This window comes from Trachurus trachurus (assembly GCF_905171665.1).
Source record: "Trachurus trachurus genome assembly, chromosome: 19".
Lineage (NCBI taxonomy): Eukaryota > Metazoa > Chordata > Actinopteri > Carangiformes > Carangidae > Trachurus > Trachurus trachurus.
Genome location: NC_139913.1, coordinates 12,859,008 through 12,874,441, shown reverse-complemented (window position 1 = coordinate 12,874,441; position 15,434 = coordinate 12,859,008). Strand labels below are relative to the sequence as shown.

Here is a 15,434-nt window from a genome sequence, read left to right as displayed (position 1 = left end):
AAGTACACTAGATGCTGTCCCTCATTGACAACAGTGTACTGCCTGTGTCTCGGTGCAGTGCGATGGGCCAATGTTTCTCAGTGAGGGGGGGGCAGTGACCTTTCTACTGCATCTAGTGTACTTAATGGACATTTGTAGCTCATACAACCCCACTTAAAAAAAAACTGAACTATGCCTTTAACCTCAGCTGATGTGTGATTGAAAGACTGTTCCACTGTTTTGAAGGTGCAGCTTGAAAGATAATGTTGAAACACACTGCAACTCCTACAGTATGTTGTTCTTTAATAAAGGAGAGAAGCAGGAGGAGGTTTGTTTAAATAATCCCTGTGTGTGTGTGTGTGTGTGTGTGTGTGTGTGTGTGTGTGTGTGTGTGTGTGTGTGTGTGTGTGTGTGTGTGTGTGTGTGTGTGTGTGTGTGTGTGTGTGTGTGTGTGTGTGTGTGTGTGTGTGTGTGTGTGTGTGTGTGTGTGTGTGTTTAGGCGGGCATCAACGTGAACATGCGCAACACCTACAACCAGACAGCCCTGGACATCGTCAACCAGTTCACCACGTCCTCCGCCAGCAGAGAAATCAAACAGCTGCTCAGAGGTCGGTTCACTCTTCTGTTCGTTAAAGCCTTCAGGCAATTTGTATTTTTTGGTTAAAGAGGGGAGGAGAGGTTGATGAATAGCAATAGAGGTTGATGAATAGCAAGCAGCACAGGTGTCAGATAGAGGCAGAGCAGCCGTCTGTGCCTTTTCATGTCAACTCTGTATCTGTCTGTCTCTCCGCAGAGGCATCCAGTTCTCTCCAGGTCAGAGCGGTGAAGGATTACTGGAATCTCCACGACCCCACCGCTCTCAACCTCCGAGCTGGAGAACTCATCATGGTACTTGTGTTTGTCTATGTGTTTGTAGAAAGAATATGGTCTGTTTAATGGGAGTCATAGCTTCACAGTTTGTAGCAGTTTTGATTTGTTGTGTTGAGTTTGGAGTGGTGCTAGCTCTTGTTTACTATCACTCCCTGTCTTCTGCTGTGACAAAAAGTATTTATTTTCCCTGTTTTGTCTTTGCATCATTGTATTCTCAGATGCCACAGAATGTTTTTTTCCTTTCTGCTTCTTTATCTCACTACATTGGATGAGGGAGTGTGGTGCAGTTTTACTGTTACAACTGTTGAGTTGCTGCCAAAGTCAGTAATGTTCAAATTCCACAGCATTTTTACTGGCGAGCAGCGCCTCATCGTTGTGTTCCAGACCCCACATTAGCACCACGCCTATACAGGCTACCCAAAACACCCACCACACAGTTCACACACACTCTGAGCTCTGCTGCTGCTGTTGCTGTCCTCAGAACCAGCTCCAGGCGGCCCAGTGACACTTTAACTCATAGCAACATTTAAAAAAAACAGTAGGAGGTTTTTGTGATTTACCAGCTGTGTGTTGAGTTCTACTTTATTCATGCCACAGTCAGACTATCAATCTGATTTTGCCCTGAGACAACAGATGCTGAGTGGAAGGAAAAAAAACTAAGAGTGAGGCATGACGGATGATTTTTTACTGTGTTGGGCGTCATAGTGTCAAACAGCCAACACCAGTGTGATATCCTGACAAAAACTCCTCTGAATGTTCTTTTATGTTGATGATAACTTTTACAATCTGTCTGTATCTTCTATGACCTCAGCTGTGAACTCTGGGATTTTATTGGTGTTAGTGTGGAGCTCATTTCCTCCAGTCACCTATGTATGCCATGCAAGTCGTGAAAGACCAATCTGGGTGCAGTGTGTGGCTCTTTGATCTCAAAAGGAAAGAATACAGCGTTGTCTGATCTTGGCATCTTGACAGAAAATAGAGAAAACAACACAGAAGGTCATTGTGGACGAATACTGTCGTCAAAAAACATGGAAAAAACCATGTCGGCTTTTTCCTTTCTCATCTATTTATTGTTTTTTTTTAAACATATCTACGTAATAAAACTGTTCATATGTGTACAGTATCTATATTAGAAGCACAACTGTGAACCCTTCCACCCTCTCAAGCCACTATTCCCCATACACTGAGACCTTATATAGATATACAGTATTGCCACAATTATATACATATTATATACACAAAGGAAAAGAAAACACTCTGGAGATGTGTAATACACATTTGCTGGGAGTCCTGGGTTATGTTTACACTTAGGAGAAGGAGAGAGATGAGCTGAAAATGGGGATAAATTGAGAATAAGGAATTTATCTGGAATTAGATGTCAAGGTGAGTGACATTTATAGGACATATAAGAGCAAATGGAAGGGAGAGAATGATACCCCGTTGTGAGGAGAGATTTTGAGTATCCAAGGAAAGGTCCTCACACATTAATACAAAAAAAATGGTATGAGTATGGATGGATTACTGGATTTTCCCCAGGCCTAGACAGGACATAATGTCCCTTAGCCATTGAGCATGGGTGGTTCGGGGCAGCGTCCTTCCATCGTAGTGATAACTGCTCATGTGAGAACACTGCTGGTTAGGACTCCTCTTCATGTTCACATGTCACATTGACCTGGCTGCATCATTCCTTAATGAAGGTTAGTTGTTACTGTACAGGAGTTAGTGTAACACCAGCCATATGTACTGTAGTTATGTTGATCGTATTCTGTTTTGTGGCAGCTGCTACAAATTCATTCAACACCTTCTTGCAGCTGCTTCACTCAGTGGGAGGGAAATCACAGGATGCTCTGCTGCAGACTTCAGTGAGCGAGGCGGTGTTGTTAGGATTGGTGGTGGATGCAGCGGGGTAATTTAGTGTACCCTGAGCAGGAGCAGAGGAACAGGCGCTAACTTGTTGCTGTCACTCTCTCATTACCAGCCTGTTTGCTCATTCCCTCACACACAATGTTTGCACTAATTCGTGCGTGCCTTTTCATGTGCTCACTGATGTGTATTTTGATATCTCTGTACAAGTCGCTATGACATCTCCCACTCCTCCTGTATGAACTCATGTGTTGTTGTGTCGTGTCTCTGGGAGGGCAGAGGTGTTTTTTTTTCTTCTTCTTTTGTTTTTGTCCTCTTCAGGCATTTTGTTAACACTCACAATGAATAGACAGAGCATTTCCAGCTCATTGGCTCTCTCATTATGGTGTTAAAAACATGCCTGGAGGAGTCACACACGTGATGTGCATATTTAAGACTTAACGTGCAGTTGACAAGGGAGGTTAAAAAGCTGTTTTGTTCCCTGCAAAGACAACATTTATTATATTTTATTTACTTTAAGTCACCAAAGTTACTATCGACTCATCTGTACAATTTTGCTATGATTACTATTTATAACTGGGTTACAACTCTGTCTTGTAACGTTCCATTATTATTTCATAGTGTGGTGAATGTGCAGGTCACAACTTGTCCACAAGAGTGTTTTGGAGTTGTTGGATTGTGTATTTGATGAGTTTGATGAGGAAAACCCAAAAATCCCATTAGCCTCTGTAGAGTAGCTTTGAGCAGCTCACGGCTCTGCTCCGCCGTTCTAAAAACAGCTTGCACCGACAATTAAAGGTAACAAACCTACTGCTATGACTACAGGGAGTATGGCAATGGGCCAATTTGCCAAAATGTTGAACTATCCCTTTAATGAGTTACCTATTATTACTATCATTCAATTATTATTACATTATTGTATATGTAGTATTACTATTATTTATTTTTGAGGTATTTGTTAACAAGTTGTTAACTTGTTAATAAGATCAGTCAATTAACTTGTATTCATTTAACAATGTATGAAAACTAATTGTAACTTATATGATATAAACAGATATATTAAGTTATGATTTATAGTGTGAACAGCCAAGTTAATAACCCACTTATAAACAGTTTATAAATGCTAAAAAGCAGTCTCCTTGGTTCTGGTTCTGAGTTATGATCTGACCAATGCTGGTTGCAGTGACACACACTCACACTTTAGTCTCCGTGTCCTCCTGATTTGTATGCATCAGGTGCTGGAGCAGCACTCGGATGGCCGGTGGAAAGGTCACATCCATGACACCCAGCGGGGCACGGACCGGGTGGGCTTCTTCCCCCCTTCAGTGGTGGAGGTCCTCAGCAGACGAGCAGGTAGACCAACACAACATCTGCAGATACTACAAACACACTCAGTAGCGACGACAGGGATGCTCTGAGAGGAGATGATGCATCACAAGCTGTGCCACTGGTATGACATAGTATGCACTTCCTGTCTCCTAAGAGGCAGCGACAGTCAGGAAAAGCATCGGAGAGGAGCGTTATCTCTGCTGCTGAGACAGAGACAAGGCAAATTACATTTTCTTCTCATCTGTCTGAAAAACACAGAAATTGTTAGTGCCTGTTTGAACACAAGGTCTGTGGCTTGTGAAAAATGGATCCAATATTTATTTTGGTGACTCCTGGGGAAAAGGATGAGTCTGTAATCTTGTTCACTTCTCCCATCGGGGTGAACGGACTCAGACCTACTGCTGGTCTCCTAACGGCCTCTGCGGACAAGTAGCTTTGTCTTCCTGCCATTTCAGCCCTGACTCTGATCTCTGGCCCTGTTTAACCCCAGACTCCCAGGGTGGCAGGGAATCAAAGCTACCAGCTGCCCCACTGTGCTGTACAGTAGAGTGCAAACACCATGTAAACATATAGACAGGTGCCACCGTGCTAGTCAGGATTCTTGCCCTGGATCAGCCACACCCACAGCCACATACTAGACGTCATGCTGTAAACTACAGCTCTGAGGAAAGCATTCATCCCTCCACATCAGGGGTCTCCCACCTTTTTTCCACTGAGAGCTACTCATGTTTTGTAACATTAATTCTTTACGTTTGTAAAACAAAACTGTGAAAATAGTATGTTTTAAGCCTCTATCATACTGATAACTGAAATTATTATTGAAAATCACATGTCTGTTCTGATGATACAAGTCAGTGGTCCTGAAATGTGTGTTTCTCTTCTATAATACACATTCTACATCTCGGGGCAGAGCTCCATGGGAAACATTAGGGGAGAAACAGCTGGGCAGGGAACCGGGATTTGACTCAACACCAACCGGGTAGCATGCTGCTGCAGGAGAAGCAGGTCCATGGAGCTGATTGGTCGATTCTTATCACATGACATGCGGTGCGCTTGCTGCCTCCCAAAAAATGTAGATTTTTCCTCTGCGCGCCACTACGGCTTCGCTTTGGTTGTGAGCACACACGACGCGCATCTGCACGTTACATTTGAACGGCCCTATGCACGCACACACGCACTCGCAACAAAGGCGGCACCATAGGCAGGGAAAATCCTGGATATAAGGTGCAGGTTTCCTGAGTGACGAATCAAGTTTTCAAGTTTATGTAGGCTATGATTCATTAATCCTGGCGAGCTACTGGGAAAGGGGGTGCGAGCTATACCGGTAGCTCACAAGCGACGTGTTGGAGACCCCTGCTCTACATGCTCATCCTGCAAATGTGCTAATTAAGAATTTGTAATGAAACACCAGATAACACCAACTTGATATGTGAAGAAAAAGAAGTGAACTTGAGGAATAAATGCCGGCTGTGATGTCACCCTCTGACTATGATAAGTCAGGGTCACAGGGCCATATTAGACTCGCTCCACTGGGGGGTTGAGCTGCCTGAGTGGTGTTAAAAGGGCTAACTTGACCCGGGGCAATGGTTATATCTGGGCTAAGAATACATCTTGCCACTTGTACACAAGCAGGATCCGTCATGTTGGCATGCGCGGTCACTGGGGAGTTCAGACGCTTGTAAATGATCTGATTTAATCCCTGTGAATAAAAGCAATACGAGCCCTGTGTTTGTTTTGCAGCTGTAAAAGCTACTGACATTCAGACAGTGGGGCAGGCAAGAGCAAGGGGTCCAGCAGTGACAGCAATGCACACACACGAGATAAAACACTTCCCTTCTAGGTCCTCAACAAGCCAGATACACACACACACACACACACACTCACAAACACACACACAGACACACATTAATAGGATTACTATGGCCAGATTGCCGAGTGTCAGCTCAGTGCTAAAGCCCTCACAGTCTACATTGGGATATTATGCGCTCTAGTGTGTGTGTGGGTGTGTGTGTGTCTATGTGTGTGTTTGTTCATGTTTGAGGGAGAAGAGACAAGAGAAAGAGAGTTTGACTTAAAGTCGGTGATGGGCTCTTTGCTTATGAGGCAAACTCAGCAGTGTGTGTGTGTGTCTGAACTCTGTGATAATGTCAGTGGTGTCAGCAACCATGGACCAGCAGCAGACAAAGGAGAAGTGAGCCCCTCCCTGCGTCGTTGGTGATCAGCAGCGTCTTATGCAACACAAGAGTTACTTACTGTGAATCTGCTCCTTTTTTTTTTTTTAGTTTTTTTAGTCGTTGTTCCATAAACTAAACGGTAACAGCTGTCAATCTATGGAATAATCTGGAGAATGATTTAAAAACACATGCAGATCAAAGTCAGAATTCTCACTTTAAACTCGGAATTCTGAGAATAAAAGTCAGAATTCTGAGAATAAAAGTTAGAATTCTGAGATCAAAGTCAGAATTCTGAGTTTAATCTCAGATTAATGACTTTTTTCTCATAATTCTGACTTTAAAAAAAGTCAGAACTCACCTTTTTTCACCAGTGGCCCTAATCCTCTTCCGTAAATAGGAACTAGTAGTACTTTTTCATCCTTATGTCTATTGTTCACTTTCTTTATTTACTTATTGATTACTTTGATTTGCGTATGATTTGCCATGTCGAGACCAAAATAAACTAAACTGAAGGTGAAAACGTGACAGGGTTCATCATGTCATCTCCAGACGTCACCTCACGGTCCCTCAGCATGTTTGCGTTGCTGTGCATGCACTTCAAACTGACAAGCACGTGCACGCGCGCCATCCACCTGCCCTCAGTCATGCATGCACCCTGTCTCCCTGACCCTAGGGGGCACTCTCTCCCGCCAGGCCTCCATGCCCTGCCAACGGCAGCACTTTCCATCCAGAGCTCCTCCCTCCAGCCACGGCCCCACCATTCAGACTGATGACTCATACACCCACGGTTATGATCCTTCAGGTACACACACACACACACACACACACACACATCTAACCATCTGTTTGGTTTCTTTTCTCCACCTGTGAAACGTTCACCCCGCCCCCCCTCACCACCACCCTGACCCCTCCAGGTTTCACACTCCCCCTCCAAACACCACTCTGATCCCAGCCTCCTCTCGACCAGTCCGGTGGTGGGCTGGGTAGACCCCCCCCCCCCCCAGCTCGTCAGTGTGTGGGCTACCAGTGAGTGTGGATCTAAAGTGTGTGTGTGTATTTGTTAGGTGCTCCACCTGGCAGTCAGCTCTCAGCCCCAGCTAGTCCTGCTAGCCCCACTCAGGACATTTGGGTCCTCAGGAGGTCTCCCACTGGTAAGAGTGTGTGGTCCCAAACGCCTGCGCCCCCCACCCCCCTGCACCCTGTTTGCACCCCAACCCCCCCAGCCCCTGTGTGAACCTGTAGACCAGCTCCAGTCCCTGCTGCTCTGATAAACAGGGCCTCTGTCAGGAAGCTTATTCTCATCTTTATCCCTTTATATCCCAAAGTCTTGACCTTGCAATGCCACCCTGAAAAGCCCTCCCCTCCCCTCCCCTCCCCCTCCTCCTCCAGCACCCCAAACACACAACTCACACCCCCAACGCTTCAGTAACCATAACTACAGTTGTTTTCCCACAGGAGGACGTGCTGTAACAGTAAATAACAACAGCAGAGCCTGTGCTTTGGTTCCAGTGTGTTCTGGTGTCAGGTTTGTTGCAGTTTGTCAGTTGACTCAGACTCACTCACCTCCACCCTGGAGCCTGAGCAGCAAAAAGCTGAAAGAACAACTGAAACAAGTTATTTCCTGGAGTGTGTGGAGTCTTGAAATTTGTATTTTTAGTTCTGCTTCTAATAAGCAAGAGATAAAGCAACGTCTGCTTCCAATCCCAAATCTCTCCTGAAATAACAAAGACGGCATATTATTATCATAATTATTTTTCTCCAAGAGCAGCAGTCAGAGCCGGTGTTCTCAGTGCTGTCCATCTGATTCATGTGAAGGAGATATCTCAGTAAAGCCTTGAGGGAACTTCTTCGAATTTGGCAAAATGTCACGCCTGAAGGATGAACTGATTACATTTTCCTGGTCAAAGGTGGAGGTCACTGTGAGCTCACAAGACGAGTTTCATTTCAACTCATGAATTCATACGCATGTTACAACCCGGTTTCACTTAAAACATCTGATAGGGCAAAGAAAGGTCAAAAGCACAGTGAAGTTTCTGGCCGTTACATATGATGGATACAACTGTGAGGTGGTGATTCTAGTTCTTTCAGTCTGTTCATCTTGAAGACAGTGACTTGTTTAAACCGTTTTTTGCTTTCTTCTGCAGTGCACTCTCACCAGACTTCTATCAGTGAATAAAAACTCTACAGTTTCTGTCTCGTTTCCCAACTAAAGTCTCATTTTACCCTCTGATCTCTCTTTTTCTTGTCGCTCTCTCTCCCTCTCAGGTGACAGGAACAGTGTCGGCAGTTCGGGCAGTGTGGGCAGCAGTCGTAGCGCCGGCAGCGGCCAGAGCTCTGAGAGCAGCCACAAACAGAACGGGAATCACAATCGTCACAACACCGACACTGGCAAGGTGAGACACTGCTCCCAGAGGAGACACTGATGGAACTTATGAAGGAGGAAGAGACAGGAAGGCAGATCTGCTCATTGGATAAATTCTACAAACAATGATGGGTTGAAACTTGTCAGAGTGAAACTGGTTCCTCTCTGGTTAAAAGTGAAAGAATTGAGACGTTTGTTACTTGATGGACCGACTTGTGTTCAGGTGGATATTGTCCATCATCCCCCTCTGTGCTCTCTGTGTGCAGATGGCTCCCTCTGCTGGTGAATCAGGAGACCACCTCCACTCTGGAGGAGCCGACCGCAGCAAACAGGTTGATGGATCCACAGGTGAGTGAGGAAACAGAACATCAGCCATCTGTTCCTTTCTCTGTGGAATAACACTGTGTGTCTTGAAAACTAAATAGAATGAATGAAATACAGGCACATCTCAATTTGTAAGAAACTAATGGATAAGATAATTTATTTTAGTGGTTCAATTCATAGTGGAACTCATATATAGTATTATACAGTATAGATTCATTACACACAAGCTGAGATATTTCAAGTCTTTGTTTCTTTTAATTATAATGATTATTATAATTAAAGAAAAGGAATATTTTCAAAGTAAAACAATAATGCAATTTATTAGCACAAAAATGATACTTTGATTTTGGCTGTATTTCCAGAGTAGTCTTAAACCTGGGCTTTTATCTTCATGACAGTTGAACCTCTGTCCTCTATATGACTTGTGTTCTCTAGACAACACTTTCTGCTATGCTTCAAAACCTGAACTACACTACATCATGTGATTGCTTTAGTTTCTTCTAAATAAGCAAAACCTCTTGAAAATACATAGTTTGACTTCATTGACTTGAAACATTTATTTCTTTTGGACATTTTCCCCAAATCCTTGTTTGACTCAAACAGTAGTCTCAACAATGCACTGTACCTTTCACTTTAAATGTTGAAGTGTTAAAATATCAAGTTCCGTCTTGAAAAAACAGGTTAGAAATAAAACTCAGAGCAGTTTAAAGACCTTGGTCCAGTGTCACCCTCACGGTGAACAGCATCAAAGATGAGTGATGCTGTTTGTGTAACTTCACTCTACCTGAGGAATGCAGCAGCAGGACTCAGGCTCCGCAGACTGAGCTGCTGCTGGCGTCAGTCTGAGAGGAAATGAGATGGAGCGGCAGACAATGGACTTTTCTAACTTCACCACTGAAACCAATAAAAGCACCAGTTCTCTCCGTCACTGAGCACATAGAAACACTTGATCACCTCTCAAAGGGAATAACACAGAGCAGGGAAATGTGTTGGATCTGAGCAGCAGGTGAAGGATTCACATATAGCAGGTAAATCTGTTTGTGCTGAGAAGGGGCTCTGCTACATATTAAGGAAGGACATGCTAGATGAAGCCAAGGGTCACTGCTGACCTCAGGGTGGGAGCGAGGGAGGGAGGGAGGGGTTAGAGGGAGGAGACACAAAGGAGTCAGGGAAGAGCCAAACAGATGTGTTAATGATGGAGAGACAGAGAGAGACAGACAGTTGAAGTAACATCAGTGTGATGCAGCACAGGCAGAGGGAAGGATGAAGGGCCGGACGTCTGGAGCTCTGTCGCTCCTCTTCTTCCTGAAGGGTAAGACGTCATCTTCTGTATTTAATTTATTCACATTTACATGAAGACGGTGAAGATGATCCTCCTGATGGACCGACACTGATCTGAACTTCTAGGGAGCATTAGGACCTGTCACTCAGCTGTTTAAATGAATTAGTTCTGCTCAAGCTGTAGTTCTCTCTTTGTGAAGACGGAGCTTTGTCTCAGCCTGAGGACAAATACCTCTTCACTAGATGTTGTTTGACTAAACCTGGCAAAGCTCTAGAAAGTAGCTGCAGCAAGTGGTGCAAACAAAGACAAACAGAAGGAAACTTCTAATAAAAGTACATAGAGAAAGAAATACAATTTACAACACATTTGTGCATAATAACATAAACTAATGTGACTAATGTCTAAAAATCATATTGGATGAACTCCAGGCTGGAGAGCTGTGTCTTGAGTTGATATTTAGAAATGAACTCAACAACAGTTTCAACTGTTCCATCGGCTTGGAGCATAAAAACTAAAAGCTACTTCACTTACGAAAAATGACTAGCTTGTGCAGACATAATCCTATAAATTAGTAAACTAGGAGCTGACAATACAATACAATCAATCACAGGATGACTTTTCTAATCTAATGTGTCTTCTGCATTGGTGCACAGTAGAGTCCTGTCTTACCACTCCTCTCTGTCATAACTTGACAAGTCTGGAATTCTTTTGATGGTTTCATGGTGTAGTGGAGAGGATATGACATCGGCAAACAGTGTGATAGTAAACTTGAAAGGGTTAGGGTTAACTGTTACCAGTCCTCATGTCAAACTGGTGTAAAAGTGTCATGACATCTGCTGTAGCGCTGCAAAGTCTCTCTGTGTTTTGAGCTGCTTTCTAGATAAAGGTTATTGTAAACTGTTCTAATTAAAAAGTAGACTGATGCGTTCAGCCTGGAGAGAGAATGTAATCAGAATGTTTGACTTGTGCTGAAGACAGGGAGGGATGGAGAAAGCACCACTCAGCAGCTGTATGAGGAAACTGTGGTGGTCACTGTTAGATCTTGTCTCATCAGTGACTCAGCTGTCACTCACCTTGAGGAATCGTGTGTGTTATGTTTTGCAGGTGGCTCCCGTCGGCAGGTCAACGGCACTCCTCAGAAAGGCTTCGTCAGACCGGAGCACCTTCTGGAGGGCAAGGTGAGCTCAGTAGCCTGTGTGTGTGTGTGTGTGTGGATGCATGCTTGTGTGTGTGTGTTGTAAACCTGCCTCCTCTCTGCCGTCAGGACTCTGAGGCCATCTACCAGTGGCTGTGTGAGTTCCAGTTGGAGCAGTACACCTCCAACTTCATCAGTGCAGGATACGACGTGCCCACCATCAGCAGGATGACCCCCGAGGTGTGTGTCACTGTCACAGCTTTAACACATCATCAGACAGTGACAGACTGTTTCAGAAAAAGATGGCGGGGCCAAAGCTTTCAGCAGATTTGGAAAACACAAAATCACTTCCAATTATTATATTATTTATTATAAGTATTTCACACAATATCTCACAAATCTTCCTATGTTAATGTTGAGTTTTGGAGGCTGAAGAGTTATTTTACTTTAATATTACAAGATTACAATTTGAATTTGTCACTTCTTATGTACCAATATACATAAAAAATAAAAATATTGTTCTTCCAACTGACTGTTAAAAATGATTCAATATAGTAATAGTGCTGAGATCAGATCAGATGTGTATACATATACGTATATAGATCATGATGTGGTAAAATTCCTAAATATTGCTAAGAATTGTTAATATACTGTATATACTGGTATATGAAAATTGCTAAATTTGGTATCTTCAGGTGACATCACTGTTGCAAACAACACAAAGCACTACAACACAGACACATGAAGACATGAATGATTTCACTGCTTTGGCAACAAATGCTGATAAAGCTACAAATTTTTGGCGTTGCCTAGAAACACAGATGTTAGATGGGCTGTTGGTTTTGTTCAACTTGTTTCTGTTTGAGCTCTGTCACTCACCTTCCTCCTCAGTCCTTACCACTTCTCCCACTGTACCTTTCATCCTTTGTTCTGCTGTTTACACGTTGTGATGACTGTGTGTTCTGTGGATCAGGACCTGACGGCCATCGGAGTCACCAAACCAGGCCACAGGAAGAAGATCTCAATGGAGATCGGCAAACTGAGTATCCCTGAGTGGCTGCCTGACTACATCCCTGTGAGAGCAACACACGTGTTTCTGTTGGATCAGCTGTAGAAGCACTAATGTCCATGAGACGACAATGACTCAGTCCATGTTTGTGTTTGTTGCTGCAGGCCGACCTGGGGGAGTGGCTCAGTGTGATCGGACTTCCTCAGTACCAGAAGAGATTGAGTGAAAACGGCTACGACTCCATCACTATAGTCAAAGACATCACGTGGGAGGACCTGCAGGAGATCGGCATCACCAAGCTCGGTGAGAGGAGACACACAGTCTCTGTTTGAAGTGATCCCATAATGAGACTGTGGAACATTGTAATATGTTAAGAGCTGCAACAATTAAACGATTAATCGCACAATAATCGATTATTAAATTATTCATCAACTATTTTGATAATGGAATAATCGGTTTGAGTAGTTTTCTTAGTCCAAATTCTCTGATTTCAGCTTCTTAAATGTGAATATTTCTGGTTACTTTGTTCCTTCATGACAATAAACTGAGTCTCTCTTTGGTTTGTGGACAAAACAAGACATTAGAGGACGTCTTGTGGTTTGGGAAACACTGATTGAAATTTTTCAATATTTTTTAACATTTTATTGACCAAACAATGAATCGATTAATTGTTTAAATAATGGATATATTAATTCATAATGAAAATAATGGTTAGTTGCAGCCCTAAATGTGTGTGTGTGTGTGTGTGTGTGTTTCAGGACATCAGAAGAAGTTGATGTTAGCAGTGAAGAGACTCTGCGATCTCCAGCGCTCCAGTAACCATGCCGACAGAGCCGGAGGAGGGACTCTGAGACGAAAGCCCCCCGCGGCGCTGGAGCTGGTGGCCATCGAACACACGCCGTCGCACAGCGCACACGCTCACTCCCACGCCCACTCCGGCGCTCCCGCGGACAGCTGCTGCCCCTCCCCCCGCACCCCCAGGGCCCTGCTCTCCTTCCAGGACAGCGAGCTGAGCTCCGAGCTGCAGAACGCCATGATGGGCAGGGCGGGGGGAGGGGCCGCGGAGGCGTTTGGGATCCGGGGCGTGACCTCTGCGGCGGTGGTATCCGCCATGTCGCTCAGTCAGGAGAGCATCAGCACGCGGTCGCGCGGTTCTGGGAACTCCGGGAATTCCGGACATTCGAATTCAGGATATTCTCAGGAGCAACAAGCCGGCGCCAGAACCTCCGGCCGCTCCGAGGAGAGCGCGGGGGGCGCGGGGGGCGAGGAGGCCAAGAGAGGAGGCAGCAGTCCAGGGGGCCGAGGCCGACAGAGACCCACCGACATGTGGGAGCAGAGCCGCTCGCTGACCCCCAACAAGCTGCCCTTCTCCCCCCTCACGCCCCCACTCACCCCCAGCAAGATGCCCCGCTTCGCCTACCCAGCCGTCCCCCCCAAGGCCAAACACTTCCAGTCTCCCACCCGCCTCTACCAGCCGCAGCACCCCCCCTCCTCCCCCTCCTCCCCGTCCCCGCAGCCCTCCCCCACCCAGAAGGCCTTCAGCTACATCACGGCCCAGACGGGGGCCAACGGCGCCCCCCGCGTCCTGTCCAAGCCTCTGCCCGGCGCCGTCGCCCTGCTGGGGCCGTGGCCCGGCCAGACCCCCCTCGACAACCCCCCCCAGAGGGCCGCTCACAAGAAGCGCGCCCAGAGCCTGACCCGCTACGCGCTGTCCGACGGCGAGCCGGACGAAGACGACGACCAGACGCCGCCCCGCGCCTCCGCTCCGCCCGCTGCCATGCCGTCCTACGCCACCCTGTCCCGCCGGCCGGGCCGCGGCCACACCGCCGGGGGCGCCGCCGCGGGGGCCCAGCGCCACATCAACCGCAGCCACTCGTTCGCCGTGCGCTCCCGCCGCAAAGGCCCGCCCCCGCCGCCGCCCAAGAGGATGAGCTCGGCCAGCGGCAGCCCGGTGCGCCAGCAGGGGAACGGGGAGGCGGAAGAGCCGGAGGCGAAGGCGGGGGTGGAGATGGAGAGCGCCGGCAGCGTGAGGAGCATCGCCGCCCGGCTGGAGGGCGGCGGCGGCTGCAGCCCGTCCAGGAGGATAGACATCCCCCCACCCACACACATCCCCCCCTCCCCCGTCTTTAGCCCCGCCTCCTCCCCCATCCCACACCTGCTTCCCCCTCACATCGGCCTGCAGCACTCTAAACCCGTCCCCGCCCTCGGCCTGGGGGGGTTGAGACGGTCAGGAGTCGAGAGGACGGACGGAGACGCCGACAGACAGAGGGGGGGGGGCTCTGAGGGGGCGACCGAGGAGAGAGAGAGAGCGAGAAAAAGCGAGAGAGCAGCGAGGGCGGGACATCCCAAGAACAGCTGTGACCGCCTGCCCTTCGCCGAGGAGGGGAACCTCACCATCAAACAGCGGCCCCGGATGGCGCTGGTCAGCCGGGCCGACGCCGAGGTCAGGACCCCCTCAGAGGATCCGGTCCAGACCCCCAACAGCCTGGAGCTGCCAGAGTTCAACCTGAAAGAGTCGGACACGGTGAAGAGACGACACAAGCCCAAAGACAGGGACGCGTCCACGCCGGAGGAGACCACCGCGGCCAACGGCCACGACAGCCACCCGCACGCCGTGAATTACAACACAAACACACACAACGGTGCGAGGACGCCGTGCGAAGAGGAACCTCCGAGAAACGTTTTCCAGAGAGTGGGCTCCGTGGGTAAAGGGCCGAAGCCCCCCGTGTCCTCCAAACCCTCCAGTCCTCTCAGACCGCCTCCCAGCAGCCAACCCCCGACGCCTCAGAAAGCAGCCCCCCCCCCGGTCCAGACCGGTCCACAGACCGCCATTCCCAAACTGACCAGCGTCCAGATCCACACGGTGTCACAGACGCTGGGCGGCAGCGTCCACACACACACCTGTTCCCCCAGCCCCAAAGCGCTGAGACACACACCGACGGCCAAACCCGAGAGTCCACACAGAGCCGCTGCTGGTTCTGTGTGTGTGTCCAGACTCGCTCAGCTCAGCCCCCCCACAGCGCCAGCAGCAGGTAACACTCACCAAACACTACATCCTGACTCGTCACTTCTCTAGATTCACATTGTTTTATTTGTTTGTTGTCGTG

General features: G+C 47.3%; 1 protein-coding gene across 1 annotated transcript in view; it reads left to right on the top strand.

Annotated features, from left to right (window-relative positions):
- The window catches only part of LOC311003029 (caskin-2-like), a 56,464-nt gene that overhangs the window by 38,349 nt on the left and 2,681 nt on the right, over positions 1-15,434 (top strand). The window contains exons 9-19 of the mRNA XM_083994693.1: positions 479-587; positions 773-867; positions 3,948-4,065; positions 6,889-7,017; positions 8,481-8,608; positions 8,844-8,925; positions 11,288-11,361; positions 11,448-11,558; positions 12,292-12,393; positions 12,492-12,630; positions 13,086-15,359. Coding sequence (XP_083850819.1) covers positions 479-587; positions 773-867; positions 3,948-4,065; positions 6,889-7,017; positions 8,481-8,608; positions 8,844-8,925; positions 11,288-11,361; positions 11,448-11,558; positions 12,292-12,393; positions 12,492-12,630; positions 13,086-15,359 — 3,361 coding nt within the window. The remainder of the gene's footprint in view (positions 1-478; positions 588-772; positions 868-3,947; positions 4,066-6,888; positions 7,018-8,480; positions 8,609-8,843; positions 8,926-11,287; positions 11,362-11,447; positions 11,559-12,291; positions 12,394-12,491; positions 12,631-13,085; positions 15,360-15,434) is intronic.